At 35.3% G+C, this 19875-nt stretch overlaps 1 protein-coding gene across 2 annotated transcripts in view; it reads left to right on the top strand.

Annotated features, from left to right (window-relative positions):
- The window catches only part of MGAT4A (alpha-1,3-mannosyl-glycoprotein 4-beta-N-acetylglucosaminyltransferase A), a 76837-nt gene that overhangs the window by 12234 nt on the left and 44728 nt on the right, over positions 1 to 19875 (top strand). Inside the window, exon 3 of one of the 2 annotated variants that reach the window (XM_027856635.1) lies at positions 12778 to 12911. The exons of the other annotated variant lie outside the window; for it this stretch is intronic. Within the exon in view, the coding sequence (XP_027712436.1) occupies positions 12778 to 12911 (134 nt within the window). The remainder of the gene's footprint in view (positions 1 to 12777; positions 12912 to 19875) is intronic. 2 annotated transcript variants of the gene reach the window in all.

Raw genomic sequence — 19875 nt, 5'->3', positions numbered from 1 at the left:
CAGAAGGGAAGAATGGGTTTTCCACAAGGACTACATGAATATCTGGAAGAAAAAGAGGAAGAGATTGTTAAAAATAAAATAAGAACTTTGGAGGAAATAATTGGAAAGGACAATTAATTAGCGGAAGAAGAGAAAGTGGCAAGAAATGGACTTGGGAAAAAAAGGACTTTCTTACCCAAGAAATGGACTTGAAGAAAACTAGAACAGCTCAAACAGAAATCAGTGACTCCATGAGGCAGCAGGAAATATTAGAACATTAACAGACTTTTTAAAAAAAAAGGAGATAATGTAAAATACTGAGTGTCAAAAACAACTGACCTGAAAACAGGTTAAAGAGAGATAACTTAAGAATCACTGAACTCTGAAAACCACAATTTTTTTTTTTAAAAGAGAAGCCTGGATGTTGTATTTCAAGAAATCATAAATGAAGATTGTTTAATTCTATTAGAACCAGAGGGCAGTGTTAAAGATAGAAAGAATCCTCATTTTAAACAGAACTACAAAAGAAAAAGTTCCAATATTGTTATAGTAAAAATCCAGAACTTCCACATCAAAGAAGAGATAATTATTAGCACACAGAAAGAAAACAGTTTAAGTACCAAGAAACCAGTTAGGCTCACAGAAGACCTGGCAACTTCCATGTTAAATGAAAAGAGATTTTAGAATACAATATTCCAAAATGTTTGTAACCAAGAATAACATATCTTGCAAAGCTGAATGAACCTTTAATGGAACAGAGGGGACCTTTAAGCATTTCTTTTGAAAGAACCATAGCTGAGTAGAACTTTGATATGCAAAACCAAGAGTCTAGAGAATCCAAGAAAGATAAAACTTTTAGAGCATTTGGAAGGAACTATATGATAATGTAGTGCTAATGAATAATTCTATTTTAATAGAAGCAAGTATTCCTATATTTCCCATAGTGGTTCTCAAGCTAGCAGGGGTTTTGAGGTAATTAAAAAAGAAAAAAACAGAAGCCTTGAGAGTGGATTAGTTCTTTTCTGAGTTTTTGAAACAGGAAGGATACGCTAGTGTAGAAAGTTGGAATAAGGTGGCATGACTTGTTATTTCTCATAATTGGGGTATGTGAGAAGAAGAGTATGGAGAAAAGGTTAAGGGGGAGTGGGTATCAGGTGACCCTCACTCTTATCTGAAACAAAGTAGTTTGAGCACAAAGAGTTTGGTGTAGAAATAATCAGACTCAAATGAGCAGGAATGGAGAGGTATTTAAAAGGGAGGATAATAGTGGGAAGATAATAGTTACAAGCGAAATAAATTTACTGAACTTGAAGGAGTTAAAAGGGAAGAAAAAAAAGCAAAGAACTAGAATCTAAAGAGATGTCTTAGATTTCCTCTTAGTTAAGGAATGGCTGAACAAATTGTATTTATATTTATATATATATATATATATATAATGAAATATTATAGCACTGCAAGAAAGGACAGAAGAGACATTTTAAGAGAATCTTGGGTAATATGGGTAATATGAATTCATACAGAGTGAATAGATCAGAATCAAGAGAGTATCTTATACAAAGGCAGCAACATTGTAAAGAAAGACAACTTTAGAAGGCTTATGACTGTGATCAGTGAATGTAATGACTAGATATAATTTCAGAAGATATTCTACCTATCTCCTGATAGAGAAGTGATAGACATAAGGTACAGAAAAATATATTTTTTGGACATGGTCACTTGGTTGATTTCATTTTGCTTGACTATGCTTATCACTTACAGGGTTTTCTTTCAAATTGGGACACTAATGCACTGTTGGTGGAGTTATGAACTAGCCCACCCTTTCTGGAGAACAATTTGGAACTATGCCCAAAGGGCTATAAAATTTTGCATACCCTTTGACCAAGCAGTACCACTGTTAAGGTCCATATCCCAAAGAGATCAAAGAAAATAAAGAAGGACCTATTTGTGTCAGAATATTTATAGCAGCCTTTTTTGTGATAGCAGAGAGATTGGAAATCAAGATAATATTCATCATTTGGAGAATGGCTGAACAAGTTGTGATAGGTGATTGTGGTGGAATACTGTTGTGTTATAAGAAATGACGAGGCAGGATGGTTGCAGAACCACAAGAACATTGTATACAGTAACAAGCAATGTTGTAGCAATGATCAATGTGAAAGACTTAGCTACTCTAATCAAAGCAATGATCCAAGACAATTTCAGAGGATCCATAATGAAAAATGTTATCCACCTCCAGAGAGAGAGAACCCGAGGTTGGTGAAGCCCTGAGTCCTGAGTGACTGTAGAGGAGTCTGCTTTTTCAAATTTTTGTCTGCCTAAGGAACAGCATAGTGAGATTAATTAGAGGACAGTGAGAGAGATTTTGAACTGACTGAATGGGTGGATTCTTCTGGTCATCTGGACACATATCTCACTTCTTCCCCCTTTTTGTGCAGGATCTGATAAATCAAATCAACCTTACCATTGCTACAGCAAAAGGTGTGACAGTCTACTACTCTATGGCTACTTAAGATCACCAAGATTTTTAGTGATAGACTGCCTAAGCTGTATTTCTCCTCTCCCCTCACCAGTCTCTCCCCTTACCAGACCTGTTGCTCCTGGGTGTAATCTTTTCTCTCCAAGCATTTCTCCAGTGTATTAAGCTAGTAACTTATGATGTCTCTGAACATATTGTCTCTAAATGGAACCTAATATTATATTATTTTCTTGGCTTATTGTGTATCATATCACATTGTATTTACAGTCCAATAAAACACTAAGCTCTTTTTTTTTTCTTTTTTCTTTTTGCTGAGGCAGTCGGAGTTAAGTGACTTGCCCAGGGTCACACAGCTAGTAAGTGTCAAGTGTCTGAGGCTGGATTTGACCTCGGGTCCTCCTGACTTTAGGGCTGGTGCTGTATCGGCTACACCTAGACCTAGCTGTCCCACACCAAGCTCTTCTTAAGATGAACTCCCGTCAAACTCTAGTTCTCCAATCTTTTAATTAAGTAGTTTGTGTAAGACTTGAAATTTAATAAGGTTAAATACAATCTTGATTCATCCCAACATTCTAGTCTGTTGGCTCATTCTGTATTGCCTACACACATGTCCATGTCTTCCCTGTCCTGATGAAGGCCTCACTTGAGCCTTCTTTTTTTACCATCATCCTATATCTCTTCTGTCCTTTGCAGCCAAACTCCTAGAAAAGGCTGTCTGCAATAGGTGTCTTCATTTTCCTCTAAGTCTATTCTTAACCTCTTACAGTCTAGCTTTCTGACCTTATCATTCCACTGGAACTGTTATCCTAGAGTTACCAGGAATCTCATAGTTGCCAAATCCAATGGTCTTTTCTCAGTCCTAATTCTCTTCTGTGTCTGTAGCCTTTGACATTGTTAATTATTATCTCCATATGGATTAATGTCTTTTGTTTATGGTCCCTGAAGTAAGAACTATTTTTATTGTGTTATAGTCTATAAAGGACTATTTCTACCTTTTTTTTTTTTAACAGTTGTTTGTAATATCTCTGTGCTTTAATGCATGGTTAGTTTTTGTAAAAGTTCCATGTGGTGTTCAGAAATATGTATATTCTTTTGCTGTCCCATTTAGAAAATGCTATGTCTTTTAACTCTAGTTTCTCCATATTTTCCTTTTTGTTTACCTTTCTGTTCGACTAATCCAAAACACAGAGTTATTGAAGTCTCCTGTCACTGTTGTGTTACTATGTCTTCTTGTATCTCACTTAATATTTCCTTTATGAATTTGGATGCTAAGGAATTCAGAGCATATCATTTTATTACTAATATTGGTTTGTTGTCTTATGATTCCTTTCACTGTGCTATTTTCTTGTTTATGCTTTTTTTATTTTTTGAATGTTTGTTTTGCTTTGTCAGATAGCATGATTGTTGCAGCTCTTGCTTTGTTGGATTCACTTGAAGGATAATATATCTTTTCTATCCCTTCAGTTTTATTTTAGCATGTCTTTTAAAAATGTGTTTCTTTTAAGCAGCAGGTTGTAGAGTTTTGTTTTCTTATCTCATCTATCACTGTTTTTCATTTTATTGGATGAATACATTCACATTTAAAGCTATGAGAGTTAAATTTCAATTTTTTTCCATTTGTCTCTAATACTGGGTTTCTTTTTCAAGTGATAAGTCTTTTCCTCTTCTACTATAAACATAGTAATGTGTTCCTTCAGCTGTTTTAGCTTATTCTCTTTTATTTCTCTTCTGCTCACCTTTGATCTCCCCTCCCATTTGTTATTCTTGCCTTGATTTTGTGGTATCTCTAGAGTTTATGTCATGTTTATGCAGTCATCTGCATAAACAGAAGTTGAGCTTTGGAGACATAGGTTAGACATGTATAGTTGGGAGTCATATACATAAAATTAATAGCTGATTTCACGAATCCTTATGGGATCACTGAGAGGATATAAAGAATAGAGAGTAGAGTACAGAACAGAAGCTGCAACATGCCCATGCCTCCTACCTGGATGAGGTCACAGTGTGGAGGAAGATTATGGTTTTATAAAGGGAAGGCAGTGGGAGAGGTGAAAAGCCAATAGATTATGGTTAGATAAGGGAATTTTAAAATTCTTTAGCATGAAAGGTAGTGTATTTGTGGGTGATAACAAAGTTGAGGGTATGACCATTTTTGTGTGTGGATCAGGCTGGGGAGAGATCTAGGTCATGGGAAGTAAGTAGGTTGAGGAACTGAGTGGTTAAGGTGTTTGAAAAAGAATAAATCTATATATTAAAGTCCCCTAGTGTGAGGATAGGAGTTAGAGCGGGAAAAAAATTGAGCCATGTACTGAATTCATTGAGGAAGATAGTGACCTGGAGGCCTGTTGACAGTCATTAGCAGGGTTTTGATTGGGTGGTAGATAGCAGGAGAGGTTACTGAGTGATTAAAGTAGGAGGAGAATTTGGAAGTGGCAATGTGGAGCAAAGAGTATTCCCATTCTCCCACCTCAATTAATGAGCTGAGGGGAATTAGTAAGGAAGCCAGTACTAGAAAAGGTAGCTAGGGAAGCTGTGTCATCAGTGGGGAGCCAGGTTTTAGTAATAGCTTTTAAATCTAAATAAATAAAAAATAGAAGGGGAACCCATTCCAAATAATTACAAAATGTGTAAAATATCTGAAAATATGCCTACCAATATACATGAAATGCTTGTGTGGATTCAGTTGCAGAGTACTCCTTAAATAAAGTACAGCTTAAATAACTGGAGGAGTATTTAGCATTCTTGACTAGACAAAGCCAACATAATAAAACTAGATTTAGTTTACACTTCTGTTACTGTACCAATCCAATTACCACAAAGACTCTTTTTAGAACTTGATCATATAATAAAAAAATTCATTTTGAAAGACAAAAGATCTAGGATATCAAGGGAAATGATGAAAAGAAGTAAGGATGAAGGGGGAATAGCACTTTTAGACCTCAAACAGTATTATAAAGCAGCAGTCATCCAAACCATCTGGTATTAGTTAAAGAATAGAGATACAGATCAAGGGGGAAGAGGCTGCAGGGTATAATAGATGGATAGTTTTCAGATAAAAAGTTGATAGTCATTTGAAAGTGATTTGACTGTCTACACTAGAAAACAAAATAGGTGACAAATACATATTGCCCAGATTTTTGTATTCATTTGGATGGCTGTCACATTGAGTTAGGCCACTAGTAAATATATCTTGAATGAGTGATACAGATGGACAGTGAACTAGGGCTGTATGTAAACAGGAGAAAGATCTATCTAGATTGCTTTTGGAAAATCGGACTGAATGGAATTTTAAAATGAAGTAGCTTATTCTCCTGGGGATACTAAAAAATACTAGATTTCCAGTAATTTGTGGTTTTATTTTTGTCTTGTAGATTTACAATTAGTTTATTGAAAATCATTTTAAAATAGCTCAGCCAAGTTCTGCCTCCAAACTGAAGATTGTTCTTATAAAATATATTGCCCATTTCTCTTTGAGTGATTGTAATTTTATTAAACCTCTCATTAGTTTCTTTGACCTGACCTGACAAGATTTCTATTTTTTTTTCCTGTCATTTGCCAAATTACTTCTAATTCATTTAGTCAAGAACAGTTTGCTAGAGTGAAAAAGCATTTTTGAACAGTAGATTTTTATCTGTTGAGGAGTAATCATTGACAGGGTTTGTTATAGGCTTGGAGTTAGGCTCTATCTAATTTGTTTTTTTAAGTACTAAAAGAAAGGTCTAATGAATACAATAATAATTTTATTGATGCTAAATAGGAATTTTTAATAATAAGTAGAGGCTAATTTGGAATAAATTAACAAAATAAGACTGGCTTATTTCTTGCAGATCATCTCTGAATTCCTAATACTGTGTATAACGAACAAAATAAAGGTAGAAAGTGGCAATTTTTAGGCAATATGCAATACTGTATGACGCAAAACTGCTGAAAAAAAATTTGAAGAGGAAAGTTACCCATGTCTTTTATGAGAGCAGTAAAACATCTAAAACCTTGTGTTTTGTTTGGTTCATGTTAAACCAGACAAATAAGAAATGAGAGATTAGGTGAATATCTGTTAGTAATAATTTTATAGTGAGGATTTTAATAGCATTCTATTTTTTTGAACTACTTAACTCCAAAGTCTCTTTATTTTATTTTATTTTTTTCTTTTTGGTGAGGCAGTTGGGGTTAAGTAACTTGCCCAGGGTCACACAGCTAGTAAAAGCATTTTATTGTTTGCAAAGTATTTGTATCCATGTTATTTCATTTGCTCTATTTATAGATTTTGTAGTAACAGTAGAGCTATTCCTGCTGGAGCCTGCTGGGTCCTTATTAGCTCATGATTTTAGATGAAGTCACTTAGTCTCACAGAATCTTAGTTTCCTCATCTGCAAAATGGGAATATGATTTGTGATATCAAACTCAAAGTGCTGTTGTGAGAATGAATTGTATTGGACAGGTCTGCCTCTGCCAGGTACTGTCAGTTCAGGTTTGATGTTGGGACAAAATAAAGGATTTATAGTTCATTCAGTAGTTAACAGAAAGAGATTGCTAAGCTCTGGCATCAAAAGGATTTTCAGCAACTTAGGTCCAACACTTAGGTCAGGTACACATGATTTTCCCCCTTGTCTCCATTTAGAAACACATCTTGCCAGCAGGGCAGGGTGTGGAGACGCAAGAGGGCTTGGGATATCTGCCAAGTCAGAAAGGCCCTTACTCCCTGTGGGTGGGCCTTTTTGTACCTTTAGGGGAACAGGAAGACTGTACAGATAGAGATTTCCTGGAAGCTGTCAAAGGAGGCATAGCTTGAGCCTTGGCCATCTGGCCAATCAAATCTCAGAGACGGCCTTGTTTCCTTTTAGGGAAAATCTAGCTTAGTCTTTGTTGTGGGGGGAGGGAATGACCCTGGCAGATATTGGTCCTCTCACTCCTTGTATAAAACTTTAAAGTACTGTATAAATGTGAGCTGCTATTATACTGCTGGAAGTCTCCAGTATAATTTATTGGTATGTCCTAGTGCTACATCTTTAGCCCTGTTCTGTTCAGTGTTCCTGTAAATGATTTGGTTGAAGACATAGATAGTATGCTTATTGATTTGGTGGGGTGCAATGAAATCTGGAGAAGTAGCTAATACATCAGATCACAAAACTGAGATAAAGAAAGTTTTATCTCTCATTCTGTATCTCAAAAACTCCTTTAAAAAAATCCCCAAGCCTTCATCTTTGGTACTAGTTTTTGCCAAGAGTAACTTCTCCTTGTGCTCATGATCCTATCTTCTCCCATCAGAAGCATATTCCTTTTGTATTTTGTTAATCTGCTTTGTCTACTTTATACCTGAACTTCCCTTTGTGTTAATGATCAGGGCCACTCAGGTATTTTGTGGGAATGTTAGATGGGTCTGAAGAGTGTCCTACTTCTGACTTCAGGGTTAAGAAGTGAATAAGATAAAGAAGGTGGCAAATTTTAGTATGCAATAATATTTTCCTAATAGAAGATTTCAAAGAAAGAGTGGGACAAAAAGGAGAGGGTAGAGGCTAGTGGGGGAAAGAAATATTTTGTGGGTATACAAGTTTGTTAGGCTGAGAAAGACTAGACCTGGAAAAGGCTATTGCATATTATTATACATCTTATGGCAAAAATTGTTACTGATGGTATCATTAAGAAAGGCTTCCTAAAAGAAGTAACATTTCAATTGGTCATTAAAGGATTAGTAGGAATTTAGTTTAGCAAGTTAAGAGTGGGGAAAAAGTAGGAAAGAGGATGCTTTAGCCATAAGAAGGCATATGAACAAAAAGGTAAGAAAGAACAATGTCTGTTATTAAAGGAACACTTAGTCCATTTCTGCTGGAGAATTGGAGTGAAGAGAGGAATATGAGAAAATATTGGGGTTAGGGTAGTGTCAGATTGTAGTGGTCCTTGAATGCCACACTAAGGAGTTTGAACTTTACTCAGTAGGCATTGGAAACCCATTAAAGTTTTTTGGAAGGACTTTGGCACTAATATGAAACATGACTTTGAAAGATTAGAGATTCACTATGTGGGAAGATAAAAAACTATTCCAGAAAGTGGATAGTAAGTACTAGAGTAGTGATAGTGAGATTAGGATGTAGAGGACAGATGGCTAGAGATATTGTGGAGGTAGAATCAGCAAGTACTTCATTATTGATTTTATGTGAGATGAAGGAGAGGAAAACAGATAACGTTTAAGTTTTGATCACAGGAGACTGGGTGAATGTATGCCCTAATAGAAATCCTGAAGTGCGGTAAAAGTTTATGGGGGAGATAATATCTATCTTGGATATTTTGAAAGTGAAGTGCCAATGGGAAATGCATATTGAAATGTTCTGTAGAGGCAGTTGAGTGGTTAGGGCTGAAAATACAGATGGGGAGTCATCTGATAAGAAATTTGAGTGATTGAATTTGCCGAATTAGGATTCAGATTGAGGTTGGAGGATTGTTCCTGATCCTGTACCTGGCACAGAATGGGATCTTACAGCCACAACTTCTTGTTTGGAGGGTTTTGATGTTCTTTGTCACTAAAGAAAGAGAATGTTTTTTAAAATCTCAGAGATGTGCACAACTATCTCCCTGAGAGAGCAAGAAGGTACTTCAATTGGGACATGCTGTCTAGGAAAACATGAAGATTTGAGACGATTTGCCAAGAGCCTAAAGAGTTTAGAAATTCCTTCCATTGGTAGTTCTCCATTGTTCTGAGACTCTCACTGATGCATAACAGTGCAGTAGAATCTGAGGACCTGGGTTCAGGTTCTGACTCTACCATTTACTGCCTGTGTTACTTTTGCCAGGGGTGGGGAACTTGAGGCCTCAAGGCCACATGTGGCCTTCTAGGTCCTTGGGTGTGGCCTTTTGACTGAGTCCAAGTTTTCCAGAACAAATCCTTTTATTAAGGGGATTTGTTCTGTGAAGTTTGGATTCAGTCAAAGGACTAAGTACTTGAGGAGCTAAAGGGTTCCCCACCCCTGCCTTAGACAAATCACCTGATCGGACTGGGCCTTAGTTCCCCTCATCTAAATAGTCTTCATTTTTTGTTTTGACTGCAGTGGCTTCAAAGGTCTCTTACAGTTTTAAGTCAATGAACTTTCTTATCTTCACTCTCTTCTTATCCACTCCTCCTCTCTTTTTACATATATGTTGGTCTCTCCTATCTTTTAAAAACGTTCATTTGATTCCTACTCAAGCTATCTTTATATATCTCATTCACACACTCATATTCTCTCAACTAAACTCCTAACAAGAATTACCAGTTGCCTCCATCTCCTTGCCTCGTGTTCACGTCTTCATGCTTTGCAAACTTGTCTGCACCCCAATATTCAATTGAAACTTCCTTCTCTAAGGTTACCAGTGATCTTATAACTGCTAAATCCAATGGCCTTTTAGTAGTTTTTGCGACACTGTTCTCTCTCAGTTGTCCTTCTGCATATCTAACTGCTTCTTCCCATTGTCCTTTGTTAAATTATTATCCATGATCCACTCCTTATATGTGGTTATACATAGAAGCATTGACTTGGGCCTCTTTGCTTTTAAATTCTCTTTCTTGATTATATCAGTTCTCATGGGCTTAATAATCATTTCTACGAAGAATAATTCTAAAATTACCTATCTGGTCCTTTTCTCCCGGGTGTTACATCACCAATTGACTATTGAACATTTCTCAAATTCAGTGTGTTGAAAATACAACTCTATATATTTTCCCCTACATTGCCTTATTTCTGTCTTTGATTCTTCACTTTCACTCAGCCATCTCCCATACCTAGTCTTAATGGATTCTACGTACTTGACATTTTTTGTATAACTATTCATTTATAACCATTCATAACTCATTTTGATTCTTGCAATAGATTCCTAATTAGTTTACTTGCTTCATGTTATTCCCTCTCTTGATATCCATTCTCTATATATCTTCAGATTTGATATTCCTAAACTGTAGGTCTGACCTCATTGTTCTCCTCAAGAAACTTTATTAGTACTCTATTTCCTCTTAAAATAATATATAGATTTGTCTTTCAGTATTTAAACTCTTTCAGAGATTGGCTTCAGTTTATCTTCTGGATGGATTTCACATTATTTTCCTCACTTGCATTATATTTCATCTAACCCATTCTATTTGCTGTTCTCCATACATGATATTCTATCTCCTGATACCATGTTGTTACAGTAGCTGTCACCTATGGCTGTAATGCATTTTCTGCTTTGTGGAGTTTCTGGTTCCCTTCCAGGCTCAGCTTAAGTACTACCTCCTAACCGAGGTTCTTCCTTATTCTCTCACTTTTTAGTGTTTTTTCCATCACATTCCCCAAATTACTTTGAATATACTTTGTGTGTATTTTGCTTTTCTTTGGAATGTAAATTTCTTAAGTGAAGGGATTGTTTATGTTTCTTTATATCCCTTACATCAATGGTTATAGAATCTAATTATATCTCAACAGTATGGACCTGAATCAGATAAGAGGAGACTTGATAAACATAAATATGCTGTTTTCCACTTGAGTTAAAAAAATGTACAAAGAAATGGGGAATGCATAAGTAGACAATAGTTGTTTAATAGCCCTGGGAGTTTTATTGGGCTGCAAGCTTGATATGAATCAGTGGTGTAAGGTGGAAATCAGGTAAGCTAATAGAATTTGTGGCTACAGTAAAAGAAGTATAATGCTAGAGTAAGGGAGGTGATAGGCTCACTGTACCCTAGAATATTGTGTTTGGTTGGTTCTGGATATTATCATAGAATTGACATTTCCAAACTAGAGCACCTCCAGAAGAGGATAAAAAGGATGGTGAAGGGACTTTAAACCATAAACTGCTACTAGGTTTGATGAATTATGCCATATGAAAATGAATTGAAAAATGTTTGGAGGCTGTGTACTCTGGAGAAGAGAAAATGGATTAGAGGAACATTAATTACTGACATTCAATATTTTAAAGGGCTGTCAGTGTCCACTTGGCCCTGGAGAGTGGATACGAGTTATAGGAAGATCAATTTTGATCATCGTTAAAAACAAACAAACAAAGAACTTCCTCACTCTTTAGATCTGTCCAAAAAGGACTTGTCTGGCATTTAAGGTAGTGAGTCTTGCCTCCCTCCTGTAATTTCTGTTACTCAAGGTGTTTAGGCAGATAAATGGTCTCATTAAAGATACTCTTGAGAGAATTTATGCTTTTATGTGTGGGATAGATTAGATAAACTCTAAAATTTCTTTCACTTCTAAGTATTCCTGCTCTTAAAACTTTGTTCTTATGTTGGGATGAAATAGGTTGGGTGTGGAAGGAATAGAAAAAATTGTACTCTTTATGGCAAGCTCTCCTTTTTTTTCTTTATATGTGTTTTTTCACTAATCTAAAATTAGTATTAGAGAGCATGAACTAAGTTATATTAAATTTACCTCTGAAATTTTTTAACTGCAGCAGTTTTCTACCTTTGGTCAGCTTTAGAGATTAAGTAATTTATTAATTAGCGAAGATTTTATGTTTTGTTTTAAATAGTTGTTTCTAAAATGTTTTTCAAGGTAACTATCTCCTGGAAATTATTCTGAGTTAGCTGTGACATTAAGCACAGCCTAAAATTGTTCTTTCTGTAACAGCTATTTGTTTTTTCAAAAATTGGATAGCTAATTTGACTAAGTTTTTATAGCTTCAGTAGTAAGCTATCATATGTAATTGAGGAAAGTGTTTTTACAAATACTGTGGAATTCCATTTGTCAAGTGTTGTTACATATTTTCTTGTGTATGAATGATAGTAGCAAAAAGTCATTCAAAATAATAATTTAAAATGTGAGGTTTTTTTCTTTTGTAATTGTATTCAATTTAGCATACATTTAACAAGTTCATATTATATGCCTTATGATTCTAGATGGTGGGAATACAAAAGTAAAAACTAATAGTGTTAACTAATATTTATTTAGTTATTTAAATTATGTAAATCCATTTCTTAACAACCTGGTAGCTTATGGTCTTGCATCCTGAGACTTTGTTATACTACATAATGCTTATGTGTTACTGTAATTTGAGTATTATTTCTAATACATTGAATAAGATTTTATTACTTGTTGAGTAATATAATTATTTTTGGTTTTATATTCAAGTAATATTTAAAATAATTATGTTAAGTGGGATGTAATACAATCTTTAAATATTTGTTCTCTGACACTTATTGTTACTTTGATCCATTATTTATTTCATTTATATTTTACATGATACAGCTACACAAAATTGAGAGAATAACTTTTATGAAATGGACCTATTAAAAATAATATTTTTCTAATTTGCCCTTGTGAGTTATACACTAATTACTAAATTATTGTTTTTTGTTTATTATTTTTATTTTTCAGTTTCAATAGTAATGGGAATTCCCACAGTGAAGAGAAAAGTAAAGTCTTACCTTGTAGAAACTCTTCATTCCCTTATTGATAAGTTATCTCCTGAAGAGATGTTGGACTGTATTATAGTAGTTTACATAGGAGAGGTAATTATTTAATTTTTAAATTGTTTTTATATTTTTATGTTGTTTCTGACTTTTATATCACATTTTAACTTGTGGTGTAGACTGGTGGCGTTAAAGCCAGGATTGAATATACTTTTATAAACAGTGCTTTAAGTAACATGCAGTAGGGGTAAGTAATATTTTACTTATGACAGTGTTAAGTAAGGCATTGTAGTTAATTTTCCTCAGCCTCTTCCTGAGCCCCAGTTTAAGTGGGGCTTATCACTTAAGCAGTATAAATGGTGCTGCTTTCAAGTTTTTTAGGAAAGAAGGAAAGAAACAAGCATTTATTATGTATTTACTATGTGCTAAGCATTGTGCTGAGCACTTTACAAATATGATCTCATAACAGCCCTTGAGAGGGAGGTGCTATTACAATCCTCATTTTACAGTTAAGGAAGTCGGGGCAGACAGAAGCTAAAAATTTGCCCAGAGTCAAACAGCTAGTTGATATCTGAGACTAGATTTGAACTCAGGTCTCCCTGACTCCAGGCTGAGCTCTCTCTCCATTGCATCACCAACTGCCTTTAGGAGGATAATATTGTAGAGTTTGGAGTTCAGTGAGCTACAATTTCTTTATTTCATCATGGGGTCATAATCTTTAGAGCTGGAGGTGATCATGGAGGTCACCAGGAAGAGCATTTCACTTTACAGATTTGGAAACTCAAGCCCAGAGTGGTCAAATGACCTGCCCAGCATCACACAAGTAGTAAATGAGGGGCTTGGGCTCAGTGATCTCTAAAGTTCTTCTCAGTACTAAATTCTATACTGCCCTTCCTAGGACCTACTTCTTGGCCCTCCAATCGTATTGAAATATTTGTAGCCTAATGTAAAGAGGTGTTGCTTGGAATTTGATTGTGCTCTCTTCATTCTCCCTCCCCACCTGACAGAGTCAGTTCATTGTTATCAAGAAAGGCAGAGAAATAAATATCTTATTATTGGAAGTAACTATCTTAGTTAACTTCTTTTCTTTGCCTCTTTTCAGTCTTCTGAGAAATGGGATCATACAGTATAGACCTTTAGCATTTTTTCCTACAACTTGAGAAAGACTTCTTGAGCAAATTTTTACTCGATTGATATTTGTTTAACATTCCTATATAGAATTTCGATATTTAAAATAGTATGAAGATATATTTTAAACTAAGATGTATATCTTAAAAACCAATCTACAAAATTGGTTCAGCAGTTTAATATTCTAAATCACCAAAATAGATTCTTTCTTGTGATGCTTCAAATGTGTTAATCTTAACTTAGTTCCTTCATATTCAAATGATTACACAATTGTAAGTAACTAATAAGCATTGATTTCTATTAGCTGCTTTTGATGGTGGTAAACATTTATTAAGGTTGTGTATGAACTATACTTTCCCAACCAGTTAATGAATTCAAGAAGAGACATTCAGACCTCTGTGTTATATGCCCAATAGTGGTATCAAGTTAAATGATATGAACAGTTTGGTAACTTTTGGAGTACAGGTTGCAAACTGTCTTCGAGAATGGTTGGACCAATCAATAGCTTCACCAGCAGTGCATATTGTGTCCATCTTTTCATAAATCCTTCTCAATTGTCATTTTTCTCTTTTCCTCATTCTTGCCAATCTAATTTTTGGTAGAACCTCAGAGCTGTTTTAATTTGTGTTTCTTTATTTACTGATGATTTGGAGCATTTTTATATAGTTGTTGATAACTTGCAGTTTCTCCTTTTGAGAATGAGCTTTCTTATCCTTTGACCACTTATCTTTTGGAGACTAGCCTTTATTTTTATACATTTGTATCAATTGCATGAATATTACTCTATATTATTAAGTTTGAGAGTTACAAATTAAAAAAAAAACTCTGAAGTTTCACCTCAAGGCGAGCAAATAGGCAAAAGTGCTAAGACAAAAATGGTGACATTAAGCTGTGTGGGAAGATAGACAATTTATATACTGTTTGTGGAGCTGTGGTTTGATCCATTCATTCTGGAAAATAGTTTGAAGTTATGTGATGTCACTGAAGTCTTTGTAGCTTTTGATCCAATCTCTCCACTCACTACTGGGTTATATCCCAAAGTCAAAGACAGAATATTTATTCCAAAATATTTGTAACAGCAGTTCTGCAATGGCAAAACTAACAAACTCGGAAATAAAGCAGGTGCCCATAAATTGTGGAATGCTTGAACAAATTGTAGTAGTGCCATAAGAAGTTGTGGTTATGAGGACTTCAGAGAAATGAGAAGACTTGTATGATCCGATGCAGTATGAAATAAGCAGAAGTAAGAGTACAATATACATGGTTATTAAAATGATGTTAGCCAAAACAATACTTAAAGCTAGCTGAACTCAGAGTAAATACCCCTAGGGAACATGTGATGAAAAACACTTCATTTTCCTCTATAAAGACGCAGGAAACACTCGGAGTGGAAGTTGATTTTGCTGAAGTGCTTTTCTTTGTTGCAAGGAAGAATTCATTGAAGGGGTGACACCAATACAGTTCTTGTCCGTGTTTTATCATAAGTTTGCTTCAGAAGTCCGGGGTGCTAGGACTTTTCTTGCTTTCCCCTGACATTGCAGAGAATGAAGCAAATGGGCCATTTGCCAGTTATCCATCGCCACATGGGTCAGTCCTTTTTTTTTTTTTTTGATCACACATTTTCCTGATGACATCCTTTAGATCTCATGAAGCTTCTTTGTTATGTGTTGCAGCCTGCTGACAGTCACCAAAAATCGTTCTGTAACCATCTGAGTAATAGTCCTTTTTAATTCTTTGGAGTCTTATAGTCATACAACAACACTCGTAGAATATTGGTGTTAAAAAGATAGACTTTTGTTTTTGAAAGAAGTTTGTGGTCATTAAAAGAACTTGGAAGTTTTGGGAAGCAATCCAGCCCATTCTTCTTTTTCAGTCTGATTCTGGGCTCAACTCACTATCTATTTGTAATGTCTGTCTAAGTTACATGTTCTGAAAGATAGTTGAATTCGTTGAAGGAACAGCAAATTAACAGTTTCATCTGGCACATAGAGTAGGTAAGGGGGAGTAGTATGTAATTAGGTTTTGGTTAGATTGTGAAGGACTTTAAATGTCAAATAAAATGCATTTCTATTTTATGCTACAAGCATTAGGGGAGCAACTGGAACATCTTAAACAAGAGAGTGATGTAGTCAGACTTATACTTTACAGATATCAGTTTGGCAGCTGTGTGCAGGATGGATTGGAAAGGGGGGAGACAGGAGAATAGGATACCAATTATGAAGCTGTTTTAGTGGTCCAAGTAAGAGATTATTAGGGCTTGAACTAAGGTAGTGGTCATGTGAGTGGAGAGATGGGGATAGTTGGAAGACACTTTGTGGAGGTAAAATTGACACGACTTGGCACCTGGTTGAATGTGAATGAAGTTACACACCTGGATGACTAGAAGAATAGTGCTGCCATTAATAAAAATGAGTTGAGAGTTAGGACTAGTTAATAGAAAGGAAGAAAACGTAAAGTGTTTGAAACAGTGAAGTGAATTTTTTTCTTCAAACCCTAGTAGTAAAATAGAGTTAACTTGCTTTGACTTTGAACTTACCCAGAATACCTGGTATCTTACTTATAGAAACTGTTATTACAACACAAGAATTATTGAAAGTACCCACAGCCAGGCTTCTATCCAAAAAATTATTTAACTTTTCAATAGATAAGTATTATTTTGCCTTTTTTTTCAAGCTGACCGAATGGTATAAGATGATAAATCAAAAGGCATTGATTTATAAGGCAGACATAGATTGTAGGGGTCAGGGGGGACTACCAGCTTTATTATTCAGACACCTTTTTGGTGACTGCCATTTTATTTGTTGTTGTTGTTGTTGTTGTTTAGTCATTTGGTTGTATCTGATTCTTCATGACCCAGTGGACTATACTGTTCATGGGGTTTTCTTGGCAAGATACTGGAGTGGTTTGCCATTTCCTTCTCCAGTGAATTAAGACAAACCAGTTGAGTGATTTGCTCAGGATCATGTAACTAGTGTCTGAAAGCAGATTTCAACTCAGGTCTTCCCGACTCTAGGCCCGGAGCTTTATCCAATGTATGGTGCCCAGTTGCCCTGATTCCATTTTATTGCTCATTGATCTTTTTTTTCTTTGTTTCTTTTTTACTAGGATTTAGATGTCATTATGGTTATGAGGAAAGCAGGAAAGCTTCTTTTAATCATCTGACCTTGTATTAACCATGCTAATACTTCCTGTTTTTGTTGGAGATTGAATAGAAATTCATATGTAGAAAGAGTTGATTAAATATACACATTACTAGCACGTTTCCACTGCTGTCATCAATCAAGATGCTAAATTAAAATTATACAAGATTTATTTTACATTCTGTTTTTGTCTGATGCTAGAAAGTTCTTTTGCAATATTTGTTTTTCTTGCATAGAAACTGACCTCAAACTTTCTGGTTTTATTTCTTAAAACACTCAATTAACTTCCTGTGATTTATTATAGAAGGCAATCATTTGGGAGGTGTTAGGCCATTAATTTTTTATGATGAGCATACTGTTTTTGGCAATTGAAATTTTTCTTTTTATAAAGAAAATTGAGGAACAACCAGCACATTAAAAAAAATAGATTGTCTAAACTGTTATCCCAGTGGAATAATTCTGAAAAAATGTGCTATGCTCATTCATGTAATGTATATTCCTGATGTTTCCAACACAAGTCATTATACTTCTTTTCTTTACTGGTCAGTGTATAGCATAAATAACACCTTTGCCACAAAATATAATCAAATGTAAACAAAATCTATATATTCAGAAGTGATAGGATCTTATTTTGCTTTTCAGTGAACTATTCCCAAACAATTAGTTGACTTTGGGGCAGTTTCCTTTCTAGCATGAAGTAATTTTTCTACAAAGATCTCTTTTCTTGACATTTTGGACTGTATAATCTATTGATTAAAATAACAAGGGCAGGAATTAAGTTTAATTAGTATTACTATGGTCTGCTACTTGCAAAATTAGTTCTTAAGTAAGTCCTATGTTATGCTGAAAGCTTTTTATCCAGGCAGTAAGTAAATAAGCTTTTTATTCAGACAGTAAGTAAATTGAGCAACAAGTATTTATTAAATATCTGCTGTGTTCCAGGCACTGTGCTAGGCACTGGGCATATAGAAAAAAAAAAGAAAATAGTCCCTGCTCTGAAGGTGTTTGTGATATTAAGAGGAGCTGATACACAAAATATGTATGTAAATACAAAATACGTATACAGTAAATACAAGGCAACTTTAGGAGTGGAGGCGACATACTAGGAGTGGGGGAAATTAAGAACAGTCTTGTTGCTTGAATTGAGCTTTGAAGAAGGCTTCTAAGAAGTAGAGGTGAGAAGAGAGGGCACTGCCTGCTTGGGTGGCGAGTGGGGTAACTTATTCAGAGGCACAGAGTAGGGAGATGTAATGCCATATGTGATGGATTGCAAGTAACCTAGTTTGGCTGGAAGCAGGTGATGAAGGACTCTATAAGTCAAACAGAGAAATACATGTTTGAACCTAGAAGCAATAAGAAGCCGCTGGAGTTTGAATGTGGGAATCACTTAGTCAGACCTCTGCTTTAGGGCCATCACTTTTGCACTGTGTAAAGTCAGTAAGGCAGCAAAAAAATTGAGCTTCCATTTATCCAGAATATTTTAGGGAAGGGAGTGTTTTGATCACTTGAATATTCTAAAAATTTCATTTATATAAAGCTTTAAGGTTTACAAAGCACTTCCTCACAGTAGACCTGTGAGGTAGGTTATGACAAGTGTTATCCCCATTTACACAGAAGAGGCAACCTAGATAAAGTTAAATGTCTTATCTAGAGTCATACAACTGGCAAATATCAGAATCAGGATATTAATTTAGGTATTAAAATCCCAAAGATATTTCCTTTTATGGTGTGTATGGGTGTGTGTACATATATCATATATACATGTATATATATCCATATGAGTTGCCCAAATTTAAGAATTTGGATAACAGAAAATATCCTTAACACTGAAATTTTATTAAGCCTAGTTTATTTTGATGATTCCAAAATTATTTTAGTATCTTATATTGACTGGAGGGTCAACATTACACATATCATTATCCAACATTACAAACATTATCATTGTACAATATTACTGGTGTGAAATGTATAGGCTATTGGGTTGTATTGGACCTAAGAGATACCCTAAAAGTTGTCGGGGGGGGGAGTCAGTTGGGGTTAAGTGACTTGCCCAGGGTCACACAGCTAGTAAGTATCTCAGGCCAGATTTGAACTCAAGTCATCCTGACTCCAGGGCTGGTGCTCTATCCACTTCCCCACCTAGCACTCCCAAAAGTTGCTTTTTTCAAGAGACCGTTGACATTTATTTACTTATTATTTGTCTGTTAGCACTTTCTTATTGTTGAGGTCATCTTTTACCATGGCTTGAACTATGATCGTTATGCACTTGACTCCTAAGTCTCTCTCCAAATATCTCTACATTCTCTTTGTTTCCAAACCCCCATCACTACCAGGATTTTTCCTGCCGTTGCTTCTTTTCTCATGCCTTAAATATAACCTGGACTGTTAGGCTAATTATTCATTTTGATTTCTCTGTTTGTGGCTGGAATGACTCTTTCTCCAAATCAGAGAGTCATCTTTGATTCTCTCCTCCCTCCTCCTATATCTAATTAATCATCAAATTATGCTGATTGTACCTTCACAATGGTTCTGGCATGTTTTACCCTCATTTCCATTCGTCTAGCAAACATTTATAAAGTATATGCAGATCATGATGCTAGGCACTAGGGGAAAATATAGTTTAACAACCAGTCCCTTCCTTTATAGTGCTTAGCATTTAATAAGGGGAATTCAACACCAAAAAATAACTGTAATATACAATATTCTTTGATAAGTGAATTAGAGACGTAGAAAACAAAATCCAGTCCAGTCCAAAGGCACTTGCTATGTGCAAGGCAAATATGTGTGACCTGAAG

This window comes from Vombatus ursinus, unplaced genomic scaffold (genome assembly GCF_900497805.2).
Source record: "Vombatus ursinus unplaced genomic scaffold, bare-nosed wombat genome assembly UNPS02011591.1, whole genome shotgun sequence".
Classification (NCBI taxonomy): Eukaryota; Metazoa; Chordata; class Mammalia; order Diprotodontia; family Vombatidae; genus Vombatus; species Vombatus ursinus.
The sequence above is the reverse complement of the archived record's forward strand: the minus strand, read 5'-3'. Positions and strand labels throughout refer to the sequence as shown.